Source organism: Populus nigra, chromosome 9 (genome assembly GCF_951802175.1).
Source record: "Populus nigra chromosome 9, ddPopNigr1.1, whole genome shotgun sequence".
Taxonomy (NCBI): Eukaryota; Viridiplantae; Streptophyta; class Magnoliopsida; order Malpighiales; family Salicaceae; genus Populus; species Populus nigra.
Window position 1 is genome coordinate 954,369 of NC_084860.1, and position 25,504 is coordinate 979,872.

Here is a 25,504-nt window from a genome sequence, read left to right on the forward strand (position 1 = left end):
TTTTATTTATAAAAAATATTAAAATGATTTATTTTTATTTTTAAAATTAATATATTTAATGATTTGAAAATACTAAAAAAATATTAATCTAAAATAAAAAATCAAATCTTAATAAAAAATAAATTAAAACTCATTCCAAGACGTGTCTTTATTATTGGATTGTGTTTTACTATTACATTATTTGTAAAAAAATAGAAATGTATTTGATTTAAGTAAATAAATAAAATAAAATAAATATATTATTGAAATAATTTTAATGTGAATTTTTGTCAGATATAATGAAACATGTTTTTTTTTTATTTTTATCCCTTCTATTGCAAGATAGGAATCTATAATAAAATGCCGGCAGGTCTTGATCATTATAGTCAATTCAATAGTATCTTCAAATCTACGCAAAAATAAAGTACTAGACATTGGTTGAAATAGCATAAATAACAAGCATGGATTTGTTAAACATAGAAAATATTAATCGAGTATATATATTTTGTTTCTTCAAGAAATGAAAATCATATAAACACCCATTGATCAACGTGCAGTGCAAAGGGGCAAGTAATGCAAGAGTTGCATGATTTAACAACATTCCATGAGTGCCCATACATAGCTGAAGTTGTAAAGATATCTGCTTGATGACAATTGCATGCTTGTGTTCCTTGACAGCTTATGAAATGAGCTGTGGGTGTCAGATTAAAGGTCTTGCTCGCAGCAACAACCACTTGATTACTCGAGTTTTAATGATAATTGCATGCTTTCGTCCATTGACAGCTTAGAAAGGCACCAGGATACTGTTATCTTGTGCATTGCCATAGGAAGCAAGAAGTTCCTTGGAGGTCTTAAGCATGGAGATAATAATTAAAGTAGCTACTAATGATTTTGACAGCAAGCAAGAAACCATACGGTCAACTTATCTGATGCAACTCAGAGGCCAATATTATTGGCAAACAGTCTATGAACTTAAACCACAATTGGGACGTCATGATCAATGCAAAGTACAGTCAACTTGTAGATTAAAGAGAAATTAACCCTCAAGGGAAACCACTTTGAATGGTGGGGTCTTAGTTTTCTTTTCAAAATTGTATGTGCACCAGCACCACATAAGCGAAGATCTTCAATCAATAATCCAACCACTAATTTCATTCATAAAGTGGATGGCACCACTCTCGGTTTCTTTGAAATGTGGACATGAAGTTATCAGTGTGTTTCCCTAATGGTCTGATATTCGCTCGCAAATTGGCAACAAGAGGAGGCCGGGAATCTTGCTTTGCTACACGAGGCATGAGCAGCTAGCTTACCTATGATCCTATCTATGGCCTTGTGTACATGTTCCTTGACATGACCCCCAATGACTTGCTTGAGGGTGCGTTTGGCTTGCAGAAGAAATTTGGCTGGACTAGATGAATTTGTCGTCCCATGGAGAAAATCAAAGAGCTTTTGGAACACACCAACTAACTTGCAGATGAACTTGTTTTGTCTGGTTTCATGCATCAAGTGCTATCTATGTGTATAGCATTATTTAAGTGTGTGTGTGTGTAGTAGTGAATAACATCCTGGAGATATTTTACTAAAATGTTTTTACGAGCATAATTATTAAATCTAATTTAGTCTCATTAGTTAGAATTAGAGAACTAATTTTGATCTTGATATGGCTACAATTAAGTGATTTAACCATGTCAATACCAAAAAAACTTTTAAAAAACTTAAAATAATATTGTTTTAAATAAAAATAATAAATATGAGTTAACCATAGTTTCTTTTCTGGATGAAACTTCAGAAAAAATCTGACAATTATAATTATAAATAAGTTTAACTTCTGATTTCTAGCTTTTAAGCAACTTTTCGAAAATTACAAAACCTTTTTTTTTTAGTGACTTTTGAGGGGGGATACTTACAAAAATACCATGTCGCCTAACGGGCTCTAAATCATGCAAGGCTGTCATGTTGATGCATGGCTAGCACATGGGCTCAGGGGGACCCTTTAGTCCGGCGAGCCCTAAAGAGGGGAAATTTTCAAATGGTAGCACAAACGGGTTCTTTTGGCCGACAAAAGAATCTTTTTCTTGTCTAATCCATGGCACAATGAATGGGGATAGAAACTGTTGAGAGGGGTGTTTTGAGATGCCTCACCGGCTCACTGTGATCATTAGATGCCTTACCAAGTAGTGAATAAGATACCTTGCGTGCATCCGCTTTAGAGACAGAGATCTTTTAGTCTTACTTTGTAAAGGATGTTAGGTACGAAGAGACATTTTTAGATTGTAGACTTCGGCCTGGAGTCCAGGACTATCCAGGGCATGTACTGCAGCTGCCTAGTGCTAAGCCACTCTGTTAAGGCTACAGTCCTTTCCTCAGTTCAGGGCTGGGCTTGTGAGCCATGGGCTGGCTACTGCAGATTTTGCAAGTGCTAATCCAGCAAGGATCTAGCAATGGTTCCTTGTACTCATTTACTTCAATCCTATTCACCAAGTTGGGCCATGCTTGCATGGGTGCATGGGTTACTCTGGTTTGGAGGACTGTAGGGGAAGAACAGCTGCCGGCAATATGAATAAAGTGGGCAGTGAGAAAATGTCAAGCAAGCAAAACAACAGCATACAATTTACAAGACATCGCAGAAGAATACATTTTGGAATCACAAAATTCAACTCCATTTTCCAATCAACCAGCCGCCAACCCTCATTTTTGTATACAAGGAAACATATGTTCAAGGTCTTCATGTTCATAAAATCGGTTCACTTGCTGCAAGAAACAGCTCCATCATGCCTAGAGACAGTATGCAACCCTCTTGCAGCTTTTGCTAGAATTTCTGAATAACAACTGAATTGGCAAGGCCTGCCTGCTCTATTGTCTGTGTTGGATCAGTAAGAAGCTTAGGTGGGAAACCCATCAACTGCAGTTGATAATTAAGAGCAGCCCCAGGCCTGGAAGCATCTATGAAGGATCGAATGTCATTGACTGTGTGATGATTATTAAAGTGGGCCACCATGCGGGTCCCATCAGCCAGCCTAAGCTGAATTGAAGTCGATGGCAGTGTTTCATCCACAACCAGGCCCATAAAAGGGGTTGGAGCAGAGTTCAGAGGAGCAGGATCAGCTGTTGGTTCAGTTGCAAGTGCAGTACTGCTGCTTCCTAGAGTTCTCCCTACACCTTGGAATGGAACATGGCGCTGCCTCTCTGGTTCCTGCAGGAAAACAATGACAGAGGAGTGTCAGTACGGCTCAGCACCAATGTCTTTCAAACACATGTACCAACGCCGATGTATTTCAAACACAAATGTGAAAGCATGCTGATGCTCTTTTCGGGAACAAGACTGACCAAAACACTGACTCGGAGATTAAAAAAGGATGACAATTTCTAAAGTTCCAAAAATAATGATTAGTCTAAGTAAGAAAAGAGTGAGAGAAAGGGACTCACTGGGCACTTTTGATCCCTCCTAATCAAATTGACATGAACTGAGGACCTTCTATCCGCTGGTTCAAGCTCCTTCGGGCACTCGGACTTCCTGATGCTCTGCAATAAAACATTATAAAACAAAATCATAATATCACCACAAACAATAATAACGAAGAAATAAGGGACCAGGAATAAGTAAAACACGACGACATAAAACAAAAGCTGCCCTAGCATATGCTGCTACAAATAAAGGTTCAAGAGAACGTAGAAAAAGAAGTCTTAGGATGAACTACCTATCTAGCAGAATCATTAGTCATTATTGAAACAAGCAAGATAGTGAAAAGATATTGATTGAGAATGATGCAATTACCACGAGCTTTGAATTTTTCTCACACATAAGGGGTGGAAACAATCACTAACTACAAATCAAAACTCCACTTTGTTAAATTTTTCTTCTCACTCTATATAATTTCTTTTATTTCATTTTATATCTATATTGTTATTACCTCTAAGAAAGATGCATTTTCGGGATCGTCCAGACTTCTCAAAGGGCCATCATTTACAGTGAAACCATTCGTCCAGAAAACAATATTGTGAACAACAGCTTCAGGTTGTTGAGGAGCAGATGGTACAGTCTCCCCTGAGAGTAATCTCCCAGTTCCACTAAAGCTACTTGAGCTTGAAGATTGATTAATATTCTCCAAAGGCCCTTCAACAGCACCAAGCTGTCTAGCTTGATTGAAAATTGCATCCACGTCATTACCCTTTGTAGGATCTTGGACAAGCATACCACTGCAACCATAAAAATTAGAATTGCGCAAAGTACTTAAATAAACACATTTCATACATATATTATATAAAGGAAGGAATGACCAAGGGCAACAAGTCAGATAAAAACAAATGATAGACATAGGCATTAGCAAATAAAGCTTTGTGAAATATTTCAGGAGCCACAGTTGTGGGATTGAAAAGCTTTCTAACATTTGCGAGATAAAGAGCAAAAAATCTTAAAATTATTGAATTAACAAATAGTTGAAAATATGAAAATACACCAAGATCAAATTTGGTTCCTTACAATATTACAAAGGATTGGAATTATAAGTGCTTTAAATACAAAATACAACGGAATAGCTTATGACAGGGCTCGATAAATATATGACAGAAATAAAGCTAACAATGCACTAAAGAACCATCATCTATAAACATTCCAGAACCATGGAGCTTTCTTTGCTCAGTACTCAGTCTACATGCCTAGAGTCGAGACTCTGAGTAAGATGATTCTTCTCTACCTATGTTACAGCTCTAGCATCAATAGTAAATGAACCTCTACAAAAAGCAAGCTCTATAAATAAATCCCATCGTTATCCAGACCCTACTAATGCTGTTATCCAGATCCTCTTGCACCCTCCCCAAAAGCATTTTCAATACAGCAAGTCCAATGCTCGCCTAAACAAAATAATAATCAAAATGACAGTTTTTGATTTACAATAGATGACAGCATTCCCATCCGTCTAAGGGGCAGGACTGTTTCCATTGACCAAGGAATTAACACTACACAACCAAGCAATAAAACCAAGAACCCCTATCCATACTATCGCTCCACCTAATTGTCTAACTCTCAAATGCGCAACTTCCTACTTCATGATTTTCAATGCCTAAACTTCAAGTATCTTTCTTACCACGACTAAAGACACCCACCCCATTCATTTTTCTTCTCAAAAGACTCATCCTCAACCCTCAGCACTAAAAATCCACTTCAAAATTCAATCAATTATCACTACTAACCCGCCAATTAACAAACAAATCAATGAATTCATCAATTATAAAAGGAACCCATTATTGCTAATCCACAAAAGATTGCAACTTTACATTAAAAATCAAAATTTGAAATCCCAGAGGAAGTAAATCTCGATATAAAATTAGGGTTTTAAAGGGGGTATTTGTTTGTTACCTTTTCTCTCCACCAGTGTAGTACTCTTGAGGAGCATCTTCGTCGTCGCTGTCAGAGTCAGGCCCGGAACGCCGGTTCAGATCGGAGAGAGTACGGATACCTCCGGCTCGACTGCTTGAGGGTTTTGCTGGTTTCTTGTCCCTTGACGCCATTTTTGTTTTGCTTTGGATAGATTTGTTGAGACTCGATGAGGTTGAGGAAGAAAGAAAAAGCCTATAACCAGCAGATATTAATAATTTTGGTACGGTAATTTTATATATATTTATTATTTTTTATTTTATACGAAGATTAGCGATGGTAACTGTAACTACGAGTCAATTTCTATTTCATGCATGTCTTATCCATTACTTAATAATAAAAAAATAATTTTAGACATATCAACAGATATTTAAACAAAAAAAACTATTTTGTATTGTTATTAAATTTATTTTTTATTAATTTTAAAATTTAATTTTTATTTAATTTAAATTATATAAAAATTATATCAATTTAGTTATTCTAAAGTTCAAGAACAAAAACACAAAAACAAAAAAAACTCTCAACTCAACCCTTATAACTAAACAAATCTTAAAAAAAATATAATGAAATATCAATAACAAATTACGATGTAAATAAGAAATTAATCATTAATATAATATGAAATCCGGATGAAATTCATCTTTCTTTTGCAAGGGTCGAGCATGAAAGTTCTTCTTCTTATTATTATTATTATTATTATTATTAACATTACTATAATGCTGACAAAGATGATCAAGGCAAATAGAAAACGGATTCTTCACGGATGTAGTAGGATATTTGAAGTTTTTGGGGGTGTACGGCGACAACAATATCTATTTTTTAAAAAATATTTTTAATATTACTATATTAAAATAATTTAAAAATATAAAAAAATAATTATTTTTCTCACAAATTACTTTTAAAACATAAAAATAAAGGGGTTCAAAATTCCATGCAAAGAAGTGTGGAAACTCGATTGCGAGTGCTAGATTCATGGACCGAGTAACTCTAGGTTCAGGTCATCGTCCATGATAATTGAGAGTTCGACAATCGACACCTATACCAATCAATCATTTATTCATCGATCACCAATTTTCTTTCTTAGTTTACACTTGTTGGATGTTCATATGATTCTTTTTAGGTTAGAGATGATTTCCATTATTCTATTTAATCTCTCATAATCATATTTTTTATTTATTTAGATATTCCCATATATAATGTCTAAATACTTGATACCTGAAATAATTAATATTTCACTCATGTTTTAGTTTAAAATTATTTTTCTATTTTTTTCATTGTGTAATTTTTTTAACATATAAAGGTTTGATTTATTTATCTATTATATTTTTTCTTGAAATTTCACCTCCAACCATGAGAGATCACAAATATATAAATTATTGATTTAAATTCTTGAATTAGAGGTGATTTATATTTAAATTGTTGCGCAATCACATGATCATACATGCATAAAAGTGCACGCATCTCCTTGACACAAACAATTTTTTAACAAGTTATGATCATATTGCTTGCTAACATCAATCTACAACACACACATAAATTTAGATAAATAAAATATTAATTTAATATTTTTTAAATAATTTTCATAATTTTTATATTGAAAATATTAAAAGAATTAATTTAATATTCTTTAAATAAAAAAAACAATTTCAACCACGATAGTGAAGACAGTGACCAAGTTTAAGTGATTTATATTTTCACTTTGTTACATTGTTGAAGTACTTGCCATTTCCCGTGAACTGAAAGAACAAAAAAATCTAACTGTAGTTAGGTTTACTACTTTGGTTGGGCAACTCACTACTTTTCAATCATCAAAGAAAGGAGACATCGAGATGTTGGTGGGTCCCATTAACAACAAAGTTAGCTGACGTGGCAGCATCTTCACTTTATGAGTGGCCCTGTGATAATAATGGTAGGAGAGCATGGTAGAATAGAACAAAGATAAGGTAATGGCAGACGCAGCCGATCGAGCCAGACCGAACCGGGAAGAGGAGAACCGTTTAAAGCATGCCTGTGATGCTGGAATGGTGACTGGTGAAGTCCCTTCGGACAGCGAGGATTCTAATAATCCACTGAGTTCTGACTCTGTGAGCTCCGAGTCACCTCCAAGACTTGCTGATCTTGCAGCGAGTTTCCGGGTCTTCTCGGAGTCAATGGCGAGAATGGACCTTGCAGAGATGGAGATGATCAAGGCAAGAGAGGCTTCAAGGTTGGAGGCAGAGAAAAGGAGGATGGAGTTGGAGGCTGAGTTGACTAGAATGATGTTGCAGACTCAGTTGCAGATTGCTTCGATTGTGGCCGGGAAAGGAACGAGTAGAAAGAGGAAACGAGTTGGAGAAGAAGAGGGGGAGCTGCCCATTTTGTCAAGGTAAAGTTCATTCTCTCTCAATGAAAAAGTTTGGGACTTTTATATGTTTTTTGACTGATTAACTCACTGAGTCGTGATTGGTTAATGCAGGGAAGGAGCTTTGCTGCTAAGTTTGCTACAATGCAACTTCTTCTTTTGAAGTCTATTTGTATTGGATTCGGCCCTGGTTTCTTGCCCTTTTCCTCTCTTTTCTTTTTAACAAATAAAAATGTCTGCTTGATGTTTTCTCTATATTTAAGTCAAGAATGGACAGAGCAATAAAGAGATCTGCATCCATTGCTTCTTTGCATTATGTTTGATGGTGTGGTATCCTAACTACTGTTTTGCAAACCCCAAGTACAGAATTCCTACGGCAAAACCTGAAATTGGCCTTCTGCTGATTTATTAGGACTCGTATGCATGCTATACATCTGTTGATATAAACCTTACATGCAGAGATATACCTAGGGTTTGTGCTATATAACATTGAAATTACAATTCCTCTGTCAATCTTTCTAACATGTATCCACTTGAGGTTTCTGTGGGTGCATAATAGAACCTCGAATTTTCTGTTCTGCAATACTATCCAGAGCCTTCCTTCGATTCAAGGTGCTTTTCGGTATATTCTGCCAGAGGTGAGGGGTTCAAACATGTAGAGATGATATGCTTAGAACCTTTAATTTTCTGCTCTACAATGCTAGCTAGAGCCTTCCTTTGATTCAGGGTGCTTTTCGGTGTATTCTGCCAGAGGTGAGGGGTTGAAACATGTAGAGATGATATGCTTAGAACCTTGAATTTTCTGCTCTACAATGCTAGGTAGAGCCTTCCTTCAATTCATGGAGCTTGTTGGTGTATTCTGCCAGAGGGGGAAGACTGAAACATGTAGAGATGATATGCTTAGAACCTTGAATTTTCTGCTCTACAATGCTAGCTAGAGCCTTCCTTCAATTCATGGATCTTTTTGGTGTATTCTGCCGGAGGTGGAAGACTTCCTTGTTATCCATCTTTACTTGCCTGTCCTCGAATTATCTATCGATTATGCTGCGAATGCAAAGACATGTAAACAATACGATGTGTGAGGACATGAGATGGTTAGTTGGTTGCCTTTGATGCCCATGATCGTTCTGCCTGTTGACACACATCTCTAACATCTCTTCCAGATATGCTGAATACAGCAAGAGCAAATATGAGCGCGAAGGAAAATGAAAGAAGAAAATGAAGCAGCTTAACATAGTACAGAAGGAATGCTCTCATCGCTTGGACCAAAATCTTTCCAAAATGATCGTAGCCCCACCTCAAAACTACTTTTATGAGAATTTCTACATGAACACGGAACAATTTGATTGCTTACTCCTCTGTTGCTCTAGCAAATTCCTCTAATTCCGATTTTGTTAGGTGCTAAGCATTCTGGGCAGCTTTTTCCAGGCGATTTGCCGATCAGGTGCACCAAAGGTAACCATTGAATCAAACACGACTAAGAACGCACATAAAACATGAGTTAGAATGCACTCCAATTGGCTCAGGCAATGATCAACATGATACAGAGATCTTTGCACTGATTTACCTGATCAGAGAAGGATGATTAGGCCCAAGGTTTTCTGTTTGTGGCAGCAATGACTACCACTTTCGTTTCCTGTTCAAATCGATCAATCTTAAATGCTACCTGTATAAATAAAAAGCGAATAGGAAATAAAGCGAGCAAGAATTCCAGGGCTCTACAAAATTCGATCTGGGAAAAGGAACTACTAACAAATGAGTCGACATTTTAAGCATGTTTTGACTAGTATACCACCTGCACTCTCTCTGAATTTGCAAACTGATATTATAAACTTCAGCGATAACATAAAGAAAAAACAGAGGTTGTGTTTGGTTAGTATTCTTGGATATAAGAGATAGATATAAAAAAGATAAAAATGTGTTTGATTGAAGAAATACAAATACAAATACAAATATAAATCTATTTTTAAATAAATTTTTATCTTTTTAAAATAAAAGATATATATAAAAAATCATGTTCTCTTCATCTCAATATCTTCAACTCTTGCGAAACATAAAGAAAATAATATCAATAACATAGGGACAAGACTCCTACTAACAAAGAAAAGTATAAAACAGAGTCAATATCCTTTAGCAGAAAATAAAATGAGTTTGTGGACCAAAAAGAAAATTGTTAGGAGTTTGGGTTTGGGAGTAGCCATGTATTTTTTAATATTTTACATTTAAATCCTTAATAAAAAAGAAAACTAATAAATATACTAGCAATATTATATAGTGTTGAATTATTATCTCAAGATATGAGAAAAAAGATAGTAGAAACAGAAAGGATATATCTCCCTGCACCTCATGTTTTTAAAAAATAAAAATTTATTTTAAAATTATTCCAAGATAGAGTAGCACTGACACGAGCACAAGATGTCTTCCCTGAACCTGAAATTGATCACAAATTTTATGTAAGCTGCCCACTCCATCAGCTAGTGAGAGTTCTCACTAAATAGGGTCGTAATTAAAGCGAAGTAAGCATGCAGAGAGAAATGCTGACAGATGACAACCTAACAGTGAGGTTAACTCGTTCAATGTAACTACTCTATCCAAGACCACAAGAAATAAAAGTAGTTTTTTTTTGTAAATGATCTGATGAGTACACAAAGGACAGCAAACACATATATTCAGACCTAGTTTAGAGCTCCAATCAGTTTGACAGAGGCTTTGGAGTGGCAGACTTAGGCATGCTCGATGCCCCTTACAGCAAGACAAATAAGAAACATGGCTAATTAACACAACAAAGAAAATTGATCATATAGATCGATCACTCAATAATTTTTGATAAGATCCGAAAAGGAGAACACGTTGGGATGTTGCTATTTAATGGACAACAACTTTTCAGCCTATCCTAAGATGGAAGGATGCTATTGTCAAAAGGCTACAATGATAGTTACACCAACTATTGATAAAAATGGTGTAACCCATATGCTGCCACTATTATTGAAAATGAGCTGGAGCTGATGGCACCATTCTTGCCTATAAATAGACACTAAGAGAGCAGCACAAAGTTAGAGAGAATTACAGAGTATGTGAAGAGAATAAGAGAGAAAGAGAGAAGAGCTGCAAGGGCAACAATGTGAGCTGAGAGTTGAGTTTGAGTGGATGTGATCCTCTTCCTTCATGTATTTGTATTGTATCCTTTCTCTATCTCTAATAATATGGACCTCTTCCATGGATGCAGGTGGTTTGCCGAACCACGTTAAATATTGTGTCAGTGTGCTTAGCCTTCAATAGACAACTATCAGTACATCACCGGTCGGATTCCTCAACAATTGGTATCAGAGCATTTGGTTTAAAGTGGTCTTTGATTTTTGCTTAAAAATAAAAGTTGTCAAAATTGTGTTTTGACTATACCACCATGTAGAGGAGGAAGAGACGAGCACAACGGTGAAAACAACGCAAAATTCTGACGTGGAACATGGCCGCACGAGCCCACACGCGTCGACGAGGCGTTTGCCCACGTTCACAGACGCGCCCCACACGTCTTCTTCGCCTAGATGGGCTGACCCGACCTGAATACCAGACGACTCAACCCACGTGCCTGACCCGGATGGAGGATGACATCATCATGGCGTAATCAGGGCGTTAGCATGCACAATTGGCACGCCTAGTCAGCTGGCACATCAGCATAGTGGGACCCAATTGCCACGTCATCAGCCATGAGCCGAGCTGAGTTGGAGTCGAGTTAAAGCCGAGCCGCTAGCCGAGGGAAAGGATCCAGTGTAGCTGATCCTACGTGCAACCGGATTTGAGATTGAATTTGGGCTGTTGATGAGGCCATAATTGTTTTGATCAAATCTTAGCCGTCTGAAATGCGATTTGGAAGATTTCAGACTTGTTTCTAGCTAAATTTGATTGTTCCGGATATAATGGTATAGTCCGATCATTGAGATTTGGACTGAAAGTGGTGGTGGTGAATTTTTAAGAGAGATTGCCTGATCATGAGGCATCTGAAGGTCTTGATGGTGGTCGATGGAGATGAAGAAGAAGAAGTCACACACATTTGCCCAATTATGTGTGCTGATTTTTTTAGTGGGGAAAATTTTAATTGCCTTGAGGGAAGGCATAATTGGGATACTCTGGACACCCGATCATGTGGACGATTTAAGATGGAGAGTGAAAATTAATGAAGACCAATCTTGACAAATCTAAGCACTAGTAGTCTCGCTAGATGTTGAGAAATCATGTATAAAACAAAAATATTCCAGATCACTTGTAAAGGAAAGCTGCAACAAAGCTAGCATATGGTTGTATATACGAAAATGCAGTACGATGGATAGATATGGCCTAAGAAGTTCTAATTAGAAGATTGGGTTTTAAGCGGGACCGTTGTGACCCCTCTAATCTTTCTTGAGAACTTGCTTAGTTGAAGGATTATCTATACGGTACTATTTTCGTATATGTAATAGTTTGTAATGAAACTGGTTAAGACTAGCAGGATGACGGCACAAGGGGAACAATTGGGTTCTGTATGATCAAGGATTTTATGGAGTGGTGATTTCTCCAAAAAAGTTAGATGCAATGACTGTAATTTCTCGAGGGGAGAATTGATGAAAACCTTGATAATGGAAGAAAAATACAGCAAGGGGATAAAGATTGGCACCCTATTTTGACTTGGATAGGTGTTGTGACAGGATGAGTTGCTATCAAACATAAGCAAGGAAAAAGGAGAAATCTGGAGAATAGAAATTGCACGAGGGCACATGAAGATTGTGCAGGAGTACTTGTAGGATCCAACGAGGTGCTGTAATGAGGCAACAAGTGCAAGGAGAAGAAAAGTTTCCAGATGAAGCTCAGAGCAAAGACTGTTTGAAAAGTTGTACAACAGGAAGTCTATTGTGCTCTTGATGAAGACAACAGGTGAAGACCTTTCCAATACATGCAAGGATGGACAAAGAGCTATTGTGAAGGCACCTAATTGAGGGGGTGCAAACGTCTGTGATAAAAGGCGACCGCCTATGAAAGACGAATACACTAAAGAGAATTGGTGTAGGTGGAGCTGTCAAGTAGAAAGGCGTAGAAGCTCCAAACATAGAAATCGAGGTGGAGGATTGCGAGGAGTGTACTGCAACTCTCTCTTTCTATGCAGTCAGTGGCAGTAATCTTTCTTGAGTCCATATGTTGGTAGAGAATCTTGAAGCCACTAGAGTCAACCTAGATGAAGGAGGATGAGACTGCTCCATGGCGAGCGAAGACACCTCAGGAGAAGGTATGAGGGCCACAATATGAGCCTAAGTTCAGACTGCCGCATGACGATGAGCGAAAACACCTCAGGAAAAAGTGTGAGGGCCATGATATGAGCCCAAGTTCAAACCGCCATATGACGACGAGTTGAGACACCTCAGGAGAAGGTGTGAGGGCCACGATATAAGCCCAAGTTCAAACCGCCGCATGACGATGAGTGGAGACACCTTAGAAGAAGGTGTGAGGGCCACAATATGAGCCCAAGATTAGACCTCCCTATGACAACGAGAAAAGATACGTTATGGAAGGTGTGAGGGCTACGATAGAAGCCTAATTATAGAACACCCTAGAGCCAATGTGATGGTTGGATATGAGTGGACAAATATATGTATAGCCAAATAAAATGGCTATGATGAGTATGAGACAAATACATGATTAACTTTCATGGATATTGCCCCCATGCTAAAGATCAATGAGCTAGAAGACATTTGCCTAGGACAATAAGTGGGTGACTTGTGGAGCATTAAGACACGACTGTTAGGAATGAGCAGAGGGCATGCGCAGGTTCCTGGAACAAGTTGACTCTTGTCAAGGTGGTGAGCTCGGTGATGACATTGTAATACTTAGAGTATGAAGATAGATATAGATCAACCTTTAATGGGCTGCCCCCATGGTTAAAGGTGGAGAGCTACCTGGACTCTTAAGGTTAAGAGTGAGAGACTTACGGAGAAGTAAGGCATGGTTCCTAGGGTGGAACAGAGGGCAGATGCAACTCCGAGATGAGTAGACTCTTGAAAGAGTGGTGAGCTCGTGATCACATTGAAATACTCAATGACTGTCGCACTTGGGAATATCCATTTGAGGGGGTGTTGTAAGCCTTGGTGTGAGGCTTGAAAAAACATTCCGGACCGAGCATGGTTGATAGCTCGAAAAGGAATGTTGTGTCCCAGAGACAAGCATTAACATTCTTAAGATATGATGTGAGAGACCATCTGGTTGTAGTGATCCTTTTGTGTGAGAAAAGATGTGCTTTGGTAACTTTGGTGATTGAAATGTTTGGCAAGTACTTGTAAACTTGGCTAAAGAGGCTCTTGGAATGGTAAGCTTGGAAGAGCTGCAGAATGCAAGCATGTGCTGAAGAAGCAAGATGACAATTGCCCATATAAATGTCAAAGTGGGTGATGGTTGGGATGTTGCCATTTAATGGGCAACAACTTTTCAGCCTACCCTAAGATGGAGGGATGCCATTGTTAAAAGGCTATAATAGTAGTTGCACCAACCATTGACAAAAATGGTGCAACCCATGTACTGTCACCATTATTGAAGATGAGCTGGAGCTGATGGCACCATTCTTACCTATAAATAGGCACCAAGAGAGTAGCACAAAGTTAGAGAGATTTAGAGAGTATATGAAGAAAATAAGAGAGAGAGAGAGAAGAGCTGCAATGGCTGCTGCCATTGCAGCAACTGTAAGGGTAGCAATGTGAGCTGGGAGTTGAGTTTGAGTGGATGTGATCCTTCTCCTCCATGTATTTGTATTATATCCTTTCTCTATCTCTAATAATATGGACCTCTTTCGTGGATGTAGGCGGTTTGCCGAACCACATTAAATATTGTGTTAGTGTACTTAGCCTCCTTGTGGACCTTCACAAAGCACAGCTCGAGGTCTATTTGACTCGAAGTTATGCCGAGTCCCACGATCGATATCATCATATATGTTAGGACTCTGGAGAGCTAATAAGATTGTGTCCTCTACCTCTCGACACAACGACGAGTTAAATACAAGTATCCATGAACTTCCTTGCATGTGATTCGATGCATCATAAAACATACGCATATAAAAAACAAATAGGTGATGCAAAGACAAAGATAAGACAGGGAAGATATGAATATGCTATCATGCTAATGACATATATGTTCTGTAAACTCGACGTGCAGTTCATGGGAAACATAAAATAATTAGGCATCTCTATAGATCCCAACATTGAGCTTTGGCCATTGAAAAAATAGTTCACGGGAATAATAATCCAGTACATGTTTGAATGTGTATGGTAAGATAACCCGTACACTATTGTTGTGTTAAGGACTTAGGATGAGGTGGCTAATATAAAATTATTGTGTTAGGGATCTATGATGTAATGTCCCATACATAAAAGATATTTATGGAGGATGATTGATGACCAAGGTCCGAACTTGAAGACAAGTTCCTTCCAACTTCCAACATGAGATCACTAATATGAGATTTTTTAGGAAAATAAATATTTTTTTTAGTTAATTTTTTTTCTATTTTTATCTTCCTATTAAATATTATTAGGCTTTTTTAGTTTTTCTATTTGAATGGAATATGTTTTTCTATTTCTATTTTTCTATTTAATATTAATATGGTTTTTTTTAAGTATTTCTATAGAAAGGGTTGCAATAGCTTTTGATAAGTGGAGATTTAGATGGAAAAAATAAATATTTTGAATATCTCTATATAATTATGATGTTTTTGGTCTTTGAGTGTTTTAACTTGTAACGTAGTCTATTATTCTTCATTCTTGTCTATGTTAGTTAATATTAGAGTTTAACGATTTCTAGTGGTTTTGGTTGGAGGTTGTAGATGACCTACATTAGAGTTCAACAATTCCTTGTGGTTAGTTGTTATGTGCTGTTAAATAACTATAGTTAGAAGAGGTTGTAGAACAAGATGTAGTTATGTAGGAGGAGATGATAAAGTTTCCTTTAGGAAAAAGACGTTAAGGAATTAGTGTGATGTTTCTATGTAGTTTAATTGTTATTGAAAATCCTAGTGGTAGGATTTATGATGGGGCGACCCACACAAAAGTTGTGTTAAGGATTTATGATGAGGTGACCAACATGAAAGTATTGTGTTAGGGAACCATGATGAGGTGACCTGCACAAAAATATTGTGTTACACAAGGATATATTCATGGAGGACGATTGTTGACCGGGGTTTGAACATGATGACAAGTTCTTTTCAACACCAGGAGACTAATGCAATATTTTTTCTAGAAAATAAATATATTTCTTATGTATTTTTTTTTAGTTTTTTAGTCAATATTATTAGGTTTTCTATTTTTTTATTTGAATGGAATAATTTTTCTATTTTTTTTTCTAGTCAATATTTCTATTTCTAGTCAATATTAATAAGGTTTATTAGTATTTACATATAAAGAGGAATAATAGCTTTTGACAAGTGAAAATTTTAATGAATAAAAATTAAATATTTTGGATGTTTCTCATAATTATAATTATAATATTCTTGATTTTTGAGGGTTTTGACTTATAAACAAACCCTGTTATCATTCGTTCTCATATGTGTCACAATCAACATAGTCAAACTCTAACTTTATTTTTTTTAAATCAAAATGATATATATTTTTTAAATTTTTAAATGATATTATTTTAAATTGATTCGTGTAGATTGATTCGTATTAACTATCCAACCTATGACCCATGCCATAGCCCGGATCATGGATAAAACCGAGTTTAATAACTTTTCTTTTCATAAGATGAAATTAAGTTCATTTAGACTATATACATCAATTTTAAGAAATTAAGAAAAATCATAGCGTGATTGAGGTTAAGTTATGGTTTTAATGATAAAATTATTCCGATACTATAGTTTTCATATATTGATATTAATTCTTTCTTCAATCCGATCTTCAACAAACCATTATATATATATATATATATATATATATATATATATATATATATATATATATATTGATTGATGTATATCATGAAAGTTTATTTACAAGATCATTTTTTAAAAGTTTCTTTCATGAAATTTTTGAATTATTCCAATACTATAGCTCATGAAGTGGAAGACTCCCTTGTTCTCCCTTTTTACTTGCTTGTCCTCGAATTATCTGTCGGTGATTCCTCGGAAAAGATGGTTACCTTTGGTACTCATGATCGCTCTGCTTGTTGACACACATTTGTAATATCTCTTCTAGACATACTAAATGCAGCAAGAGCAAACATGAGTGCTGAGGAAAAGGAAAGAACAAATGAAGACGAACTTAACATAATGATCTCCTCGCATGGGCCAAAATCAGTTCAAATTAAAGAGACAGTACTGAGACGACAATGGTGCTCATGGTAAGAGAAGCCAAAATCACCAAACTGATTAACCAATCAAGACGGTCATGAAACAATTTGATTACTTCTCTGTTACTGTCTCATGGTGGCCTGATGCAGTCCCCTTGAAAAACTTTTTTTATTGGCTTAGCCATACACTTTACATATTCCTAGCGATTCACATGACATTAACAAATGCTACAAGTTTTGGATAAGAATCTACAACATGCTAAAACATCCTTGTTAATGATCCTTTACTTCGACATCATCTAGGACTCCTCGAACAATGAGATAGTAAATCCTTAACTCTTTCCCCTCATTTTGTTAGGTGCTTGGCATACTGGGTAGTGGGTAGCTATTTCCTGGTGATTCCTCCGAACAGGTAGGCAAAAAGTAATCATTGAATCAAACAGACTAAGAACACATATAAAACGAGTTAGAAAACAATCCATTTGGCTCAGGCAATGATCAACATGATACAGAGAACTTTCAACTGATATACCTGGTTGCAGCAGGATCATGGTCTTGTTTTCTACTAGTGTCTGCAATGACTACGACTTTCTTATCCAGTTCAAATCCATCATTCTGAATAATGAGAAAGCCTATTTTATCAAGGACACCACACATTCAGTAAAGACCACCCATAAAAACTCATGCCAGTTAGCTCACGAATATGCAACAAATGTATCTTTTCTGTATTGACTCATGCAGAAATAAATTATGAGTAATTTTTTTTCCACCATTGGTAATCAATCAAATCTATAATCCATGCAACTTTCCTCATCCAGAAGCGAGTAATCTTATACATGTTCTATAAACTCATCATATAGTTGATTGACTGATCTGTGGCTCTAGAACAAGATTTGCACCAAGTCTCAACTTTCTCACTAAGTCTCAACCATACTCATCCATTAGGATGATTTTGAAGCTATTGGGTTTATACCAAGCCTACAAGATTTAGACATAATAAAATTTGCATATCTCACAGTATATAAAAGTTTGGACACATCAATTTTTTAGTATTTTGTAACATATCTTAGACCAAGAGATTTGATTATGAATTTTGTAATATATAAATTTTCTTTCATTTATTTCCCTTACAGTAACATAACTGACCTATAATTTACACAAACAAGTTGTGTGCCCATTCTATATGTGTGCTTTTACTGTAAGTTATAAACTACTAAATTCACTTTCTTGGGTATTGTTAGGATTGCAAGATGTGTGCTTTTGCAAATAATTTAGGCTTCCAGATGGGCATCCTTGTGTGCTTGTAAATGCTGTTAGCAAGTGCTGATAAAATACGCACAAATATTTATCTGAAATGGCCTGGGGAGTTGATTTCTGGGAAATAACTTGAAAAAATGCTTTAACGAAGAAGTAAGATAATAATATATAAATACTTCAGCTAATTGGTGTTTACAGAATTTTGAATTATCAACAGTTGATCCTGCAAGCTTTTTTTCTCATTTGTCAAATCTTTGAAATTGTTTTCTTTGCTAGATTCAAAATGGCTGCTGGGAAACATCAAGAACCCTTGTCTTCACGGTCTTCTCGTTGCAAATATCAAGTGTTCTTGGGTTTCGGGGGCAAGGACACCCACAAGAACTTGACTGATCGCTCTTCACAGCCCTTGTTCAAGCAGGGATCCACACATTTAGAGACGATGATGAAATTATGAGAGGAGAAAACATCAAGTCAATTCCGACAGACAATACAACAATAAAAATTTTTTGTGGAGGAATCTTGGAGAATAGTACATCATTGTAATGGACTTCCATTAGCCCTTTGTGCTATTGGTTCTTCATTATTTGGTAAAAGTAGGAAAGTATGGGAAATCGCATTACATGAAATGGAAGTGATTCCAAATTGTCAAGGTCAAAAGGTTCTTGCAAAAAGCTCCAACTCTTCTGATGATGACTATCAAAAGAACTTATTCCTTGATATTGCTTGTTTATTTAATGGAATGGATAAAGATCATGCAGTTAGGACACTTGATGGGCTCGATATAGGTGCAATATTTAGGATTGACTATCTCATCAACTGATGTCTTGTAGAAATTGTTAAAATAAAAAATGATAAAAAGTTATAAATGCATCAACTCGTAAGAGATATGAGAATGGAAATTACTCGTCAAGAATCACCCGAATATCAAAGAATATGGCATCACATGGAAGCTTTTATAGCTTTGAAAGAAACAAGTGTAAGAGTAACTGGTTATGTTTTCCTATCTGCATGGTATGGAGGTGTCTTAAAATGTTCATACTTTTAATTTCTTTTCTCATTTACTTTCAATATTTTTGAAGCATGATGCTGAAAAATTGCGTGGCCTTACCCTGTATATGCATGAATCAGTACAGAAGTTGTCTGTACTGATTCAATGGTTCGCCTGGAACCGCTGCAGGCTTAACTTCTTTCAACAATGTCTTCTTCCTACATTCCTCTCTCAATAGTGGCTTTCTGAGTTTTTCTTGGGGGAACAAGTACAAATTGACCAAACAAGTTTGTTTCTTGTCCTCAGCACGGATGTGTTTAGAAAGATGCAAAATGTAAAATTTCTCCAGCTAAATTACACAAGTTCCAAGGAAGTTATGAACACTTTCCCAAGAATTTGATGTAGTTATGTTGGCATGGATTCCCTTTGAGATCTGTCACACCGGAAATCACGACGATCATTTCAAAATAAAATCTTTAAGGAAAAAAGACAAATATTTGATATTTTGTTTTTTTAATAAAAAATGGTCTTATTGAAGGAGTCGCCATCTAATATTATAGTCACTATGAATCTTAAGTAGTCAACAGAGATTCTATAATACGAGACTGGTTGCGTGAAAAAGAAAATATTATTGTTCCTTAAACGTCCTACCTATGACAAGCTGTATTGCTGATTTTATCTTAAATTGCTAAAAGTTTGTTGGTTTGTACTCTGATAGTTTGCTTGTAATATTCCTGACTATAACGTCAGTGAAGATTCAACTATGAATATTTCTAACTCTAGCGTTAATAAATATTATATAGCGAGAAAATAATAATAACAAAATATAACAAAATAATAATAAAATATATATACATGCATACATTTATTTTATTTTATTTATTTTTATTTTTATTTTTTTAGGTTGTGTTTAGCTGAGTTCAAATGGGCTGGACTAGGCTGGACCAGTCAGCCCAAGCCAGCCAGTTTTTATCCACGTGCATGAATGGTTCACGCAATTAAATCTTGCTACAGTTACCATGCAATTAAATCTCGAATACACAGTGTTGGTGAATTATTTTGCAAAATTGGAGACACTTACCTGGGAGCAGGATGAAGGCGATGGCGTGCTGTTCCTCCTTTCGTTTACTTTTCCTCTGCTTCTTTCTTTTCTTTTGCTTTCTCTCGGTGCAACCTTTGGCTGTGTTTGTTTTCCTCTGATTTTTTTTAGTCTCCCAGTATATGCTCTGTTCTTCTCTGCGGATTCTGTGTTTCCTACTTTCACTCCCTCTCCTCTGTTCGGCTGTTTTTTTTCTTTGTCCTCCCCGGGTTTCTACCTCTGTTTCCTTCCCGGGTTCTTTTGGTTTTCTCTTAGTCCCCTGGTTTGTTCCCTTTTCCAGTTCTTCCCTCTGTATTTTTTTGGTCTTCTCAAGCAATAACAGCATTGGATGCTGAAAATGGAGCTTTTGGAGCTGCCACCGAAGAAGAAGACAAGGGCGTCCCTTCAGTTTTTCACTGATGTTCGTTCTTTCTCTCTGTTTTTCTCCTCAATCTCTTCTCTGTCATCCCTTGTTTTTCTTTTCTGTTTTTTTTATGTTCTTCTTGTTGTGTGCTCCCGCAACATGTGATGGTGGGACCATCACATTAATTGTCAAAGAGACATGCTGTATCTTGAAATTTAAATTAATGTGGGTTGTAGACACAGTAGAGAGAACAGATTTGAAAGAGAAAAACAGAGGAGAAAAACGTGAGAAAGAAAGAAGAGGAGGCAGCAGAGCAGTCTGTCTTTTTTCTTTGATTTCCAGTTCGTTTACCGTTGGATTGGATTGAGATTTTGACAGCAGATTCTAGACATGTTCTTCTTCATTCTGAACGGTTGGATTAAAGATTGGTGGTGTGGAAGCTGGTCGTTTTGACAGAAAACGAGGCTGTCAGTGTTGTGAGCTTTTCTCTAACATTACTCTTTTTAATCTTGTTATAATCAGAGAATAAGTTGTTCTTGATGATATATATGTTGTAGCCCTTAGTTGAATCTGAGGAAGAACAGTTGTGAACTCATTATTTGTGATAGTGGAAGTTTTTAGGTGGACTCCGGCCCCGTGGTTTTTCCCTCATCGGGTTTTCCACGTACAAATCTCGGTGTTGATTTGTGTGATTATTTGCATTATATTTGTTCATTGTTTGATTCTGTTTTTTACTGCACAAAGAGGGAAAAAGGATTGGGATTTGTGAATTGTGAATTGTGAATTGTATTCCGCTGAATTAATCCGGTTAATTGTTCCTAGTTTTCCCAACACTTCTTTACGTTTCTCCTTCCAGCCGCCCCCCCTGTGTGCATGGTCTTTCTCTGGCTTTTTATAGAGCCAGATAATGCCATGCGGTCACCTCTAAATAATGAGGCGACCGATCGTTGTTATTGCAGGAGTAATGAGGATCGTGGGGCGTCCGTTTCTGGTCTGGTTCGTTGAAGAAGATGAACAGTGTTGATGGCCATTTTCGTTTCGGTCTGATGTTTTGAAAGCTTTGTAAGCAAGCCCCCTGGATAAAATTTAATTGGACCCCTACATCTCAGCGCCATTTACAAATTGGTCTTTATATTTTAATTTCTTGCAATTTAACCAGAATCATCCCTAAACTTTGATGTTTGTTTAATTAAGCCCCTGATTTCATTAATTAATTAATTTCAAATTCAATTAAGTCCCAAACTTATCAATTCCTCAATTAAGCTCTTAATTTGGTTAATAAAACTAATCCAAAGTTTAATTAAATCCCATAACTTATCTAAATTTTAATTCATTCTTCATTTATTTTATTTTTTTATTTGTTTTTTTTTCAATCATCATTTTTCAAGGAAAATAATAATAAAAAAAATTAAAATAATTACAAGATACAAACCAAAGCACTTCTGTTTGGAGAAGCTTGTGGCTCTTTATCTAATCCAGAACCAGTCTAATTGTTGCTTGGAAAGGCAAACTGGTATGTATCTAGTCTCTCTATACAGCTATTTCTTTTATTTTCAATGGACAACAACTGGTTTCAAGTGGTTTCACAGTCTCTTCCAAAAATTAAAATACTTGATCTCCGTAGCTCATTTTATAAGTTCTGCTTTATTTCAACTCTACTTTTTTATTCTTGTATATCTAGAAACTTTTTCCTTCGCTCATTTTATAAAGTTTGCTTTGATGGAACAGATACAACTTTAGGGCAACAGATTCAATGTTGTCCTTGAATGTGATGAAAATGAGATATTAAGGTGGTTTCACGAGGAGGAAGAACACGAGTAGCTACTTTAGAAAGAATATGTAGAGTACTTGTCATTCAAAATATCCTCACCCGCTGCGCACCGGATATGTGGCTTTGATCCATTCACATGGTTTTCTGCTATGTCAGTTTGCAGTTCTTATCGTCTTGTTTATCTTGAAATCAGAAACAATACGAAGGGGTTTTTTATCCCCACTGCTAAAAACAGGAGCTATTAACATTTGAATTTAGCAATGGATAATTTTATTGTTAAATTCAGTAATAAATTTGTAACAAATTATATATATATTACTGTTTTTAATATTAGTAACAGACTTTAGCAACGGAAAATTCGTTGCTAAAAACAACATAAAGTTTGCAACGGATTATCTGTTGCTAATTAAAAAAATAATTATTTAAATATTATTATAAAACCAAAATTATATAGACCGTTGATTACTTTTGATATGATAAAATCTCAACTGTTTAATTTTGTTGTCATTACTAATTCAACACCTGCAATACCCCCCGGTTTCTAAACAGAGAAAACAAAACCAACAGTTGAAAATTAATTAATTCCCAGTCTCCTTCGTCCTTAATACCCCCTTTCTAAACAGAGAAAATAAAACCAACAGTTGAAAATTAATTAATTCCCGGTCTCCTTCGTCTCTAATAACATCCATAACTGTAGAAAAATCACTCTCTCTTCATCGATTTGATTTTCCTTTTGTCCCAAACTTTTCATCGATCTTCTTCTCATTCGTCTTTAGCATCGTTAATTTTTTTTTCTTCATCTTTTTCTCCTTCATCTTAACAGTTTCAATCTTTCTATGTAAACCACCAAAAACACAGACCCATGGCAACATCGCATCAGACCCATCATTATCACCCTTTCTCTTTGTAAACAGGTTGAGTTTTGCACTCTCTTTTTCAATAAATCAGGTAATTAATTTAGGATTTATGTTTTTCTCCGTTACAATTTAACTTACACTAACAAGTTTTAACCTAACTTTTACAATCTCAGGTGTTGTTCTGTCGTGTAGATTCATCTCGCTCATCTATAACTCAAGAACACAGGAAACAATTTTTTTATGGTTTTAGGCTATTAATTCAATAATATAAGGTTTATGAAATGTTTTTACCATGATTTATAACCTAATTATACATATTTAATTGAAAATTTATCAAAACCCTCAATTTAATTTTAGGGTTACGGTTCATAAATTGAATGATTTTAGGCAACTAGACTAATACTAGTACTTCATGTATTTGGAAGAGAGTGATTGATGGAAATTATGCATGTTTAATTGAAAATTTATCAAAACCTCCAATTTAATTTTTAACAAGTAGTCTTATTGATGCTGGGTGTTCTTTAGGAGCAAGGTGGCTGGTTGAATTGAGTGTTGTTAATGTACTTTAGAAATGTTTTATCTGTCACAGCTAACAGCATCTTTCTGTCTAAGAACTGATGTTTTTCTTACTCATTGATTTCTTGATCCAGTCATTGTTAAATTTGTCTTTGTGCTTGATGTTTCGAGGTAAAAATCATTTAGAACCCACAGTTTATAAACATGGAATCTTATAGTAGCTGCTGTTTTGATTGGCTTTTTTACAGAGGGTCTTATATTCACGAGAACCATTTGGGTTATGTTTTCATATTGCTCCATGGATCACATGTTGGCCAAGGTTTTACATGGTATGATCTTGTGTATCACTTCAAGTAAAAATTAACTTCTTCAATCAGGTGTTAGCTCTGCAGTTTTTTTGTGTAATTTATTTTTCATGCCTTGAGAGATCCTTTGCTAGTTTGGGCTTGTATGCATTCCTTTGAGTATTTAATGTTAGAAAATTGTTTTTATTTTATTTTTATGCATTTTTTGCAAATAGGATAGACTCTTGCATTAATCAAGTTTAGAATTTTTTATGGTGGTGGATGGTCGATATTTGCCGTTGCTGATTCTGTTTTCTTACTTCACCATGTCAATAGCCGTCAACTTCTCCTCTTAATTAGATTTTTTCTAACTTGATTCTTACTTCAGGATGTCAATAGCCGTCAACTTGTGGAGTTTATTTTCTAACTTTTTTCTTACTTCACCATGTCAATAGCCGTCAACTCCCGGCACCAAAATTTTTCATGCATAGCTGGTCAAGCCTAGACATTCCGACTTTCTGCTTCCGACATTAGCCATGGAAAATTCCTCACGCGGAAACGTTCCATACCATAGAGAGAGAGTGGACTTGTAGGGATGACTTGTCTTAAAATTACAATCCACCCTTTCTCTCTCAATTTTCAAACCATTCGCTCATGTCTTGGGCCCAGTTGTAGAGTTGCTCTGAGGAGATATCGGAGACGTTCCGTTTTAACAGGACAGCAGAGTTCCGCGTCTTTGAATCATTGGCAATGGCAGTTATGAATACGATGGAATTTGAGATGTTTAATTGTTTGTTCCTGGATATAAAAAACTTGTGAATTAGATTTTTTATAAATAAAATTTAAATTTAAATAAAAAAATATTAATTTAATTAAACCTTGCTAACTCCCGACAGGATCAATATCAAATAATTATTTTTAAAACAAAAAGTAAAATAATTTTATTAGAGTGACACATCTACAATAAATTTTGGTGATAATAATAAGAATTAGAGTCTGTTTGGCAGATATTTTTAAATAACTTTTTATATTTAAATACATGTAAATAATATTTTTATATGTTTTAAAAATTATTTTTGATATTAGTACTTCAAAATAATTTAAAATATATTAAATTTTAATAAAAAAAAAATTCAATTTTTAAAAAAGTGGTGACAAACAATGTCTTAAAAGCCCTAGTAAAGGCGCGATAAATGATTTTAGCAAATTAAAAAAAAAAAAAGTCCTCACGCGGGAAATAGCCCATACCACAGTGACTTGTAAAGCTGACTTAAAAGCAGAAAATTGATGAACTGTTAAGAGAACATCAGCGAAGATTTCAGGTACTCTCTCTCTCTCTCTTATCTCTTTTAGTATTATGTTAAAATACTTGAACTATCGACTTGAATCCCGCAACTCCTTTTTTTT

The 25,504-nt window shown here is 35.7% G+C and overlaps 3 protein-coding genes across 3 annotated transcripts; 1 reads left to right on the plus strand and 2 right to left on the minus strand.

Moving 5' to 3' along the window:
• Window positions 1-2,560: 2,560 nt before the first annotated feature.
• On the minus strand, window positions 2,561-5,567 carry LOC133702640 (plant UBX domain-containing protein 4-like). The gene is made up of 4 exons (XM_062126948.1): window positions 5,336-5,567; window positions 3,891-4,176; window positions 3,406-3,501; window positions 2,561-3,172 (listed from the first exon to the last, which is right to left on the minus strand). Exons 1-4 carry the CDS (start codon window positions 5,485-5,487, stop codon window positions 2,789-2,791), a joined length of 918 nt encoding a protein of 305 aa, XP_061982932.1. The 5' UTR covers window positions 5,488-5,567; the 3' UTR covers window positions 2,561-2,788.
• Window positions 5,568-7,254: 1,687 nt separating this feature from the next.
• Window positions 7,255-8,010, plus strand: LOC133703075 (uncharacterized protein At4g22160-like). The gene is made up of 2 exons (XM_062127483.1): window positions 7,255-7,718; window positions 7,809-8,010. Exons 1-2 carry the CDS (start codon window positions 7,300-7,302, stop codon window positions 7,855-7,857), a joined length of 468 nt encoding a protein of 155 aa, XP_061983467.1. The 5' UTR covers window positions 7,255-7,299; the 3' UTR covers window positions 7,858-8,010.
• An 8,944-nt stretch (window positions 8,011-16,954) lies between these two features.
• On the minus strand, window positions 16,955-21,048 carry LOC133702675 (uncharacterized). The gene is made up of 3 exons (XM_062126996.1): window positions 20,309-21,048; window positions 17,515-17,614; window positions 16,955-17,426 (listed from the first exon to the last, which is right to left on the minus strand). The coding sequence occupies exons 1-3, from the start codon at window positions 20,649-20,651 to the stop codon at window positions 17,315-17,317; spliced, it is 555 nt and encodes a 184-aa protein (XP_061982980.1). The 5' UTR covers window positions 20,652-21,048; the 3' UTR covers window positions 16,955-17,314.
• Window positions 21,049-25,504: the final 4,456 nt, after the last annotated feature.

Excerpts from the sequence above, each read along its gene's own strand:
- LOC133702640 (XM_062126948.1), bottom strand. The coding sequence starts at position 5,487 with ATGGCGTCAAGGGACAAGAAACCAGCAAAACCCTCAAGCAGTCGAGCC. Across the intron at positions 3,502-3,890 it reads AAAATGCATCTTTCTTAGAG|AGCATCAGGAAGTCCGAGTG; the intron begins GTAATAACAATA and ends GTTTTATTGCAG. Across the intron at positions 3,173-3,405 it reads GGAGGGATCAAAAGTGCCCA|GAACCAGAGAGGCAGCGCCA; the intron begins GTGAGTCCCTTT and ends GTTTTCCTGCAG.
- LOC133703075 (XM_062127483.1), top strand. The coding sequence starts at position 7,300 with ATGGCAGACGCAGCCGATCGAGCCAGACCGAACCGGGAAGAGGAGAAC. Across the intron at positions 7,719-7,808 it reads GAGCTGCCCATTTTGTCAAG|GGAAGGAGCTTTGCTGCTAA; the intron begins GTAAAGTTCATT and ends TGGTTAATGCAG.
- LOC133702675 (XM_062126996.1), bottom strand. The coding sequence starts at position 20,651 with ATGCTGTTATTGCTTGAGAAGACCAAAAAAATACAGAGGGAAGAACTG. Across the intron at positions 17,615-20,308 it reads CGCCTTCATCCTGCTCCCAG|GCTTTCTCATTATTCAGAAT; the intron begins GTAAGTGTCTCC and ends TTGATAAAATAG. Across the intron at positions 17,427-17,514 it reads CATGATCCTGCTGCAACCAG|TCTGTTTGATTCAATGATTA; the intron begins GTATATCAGTTG and ends ATGTGTTCTTAG.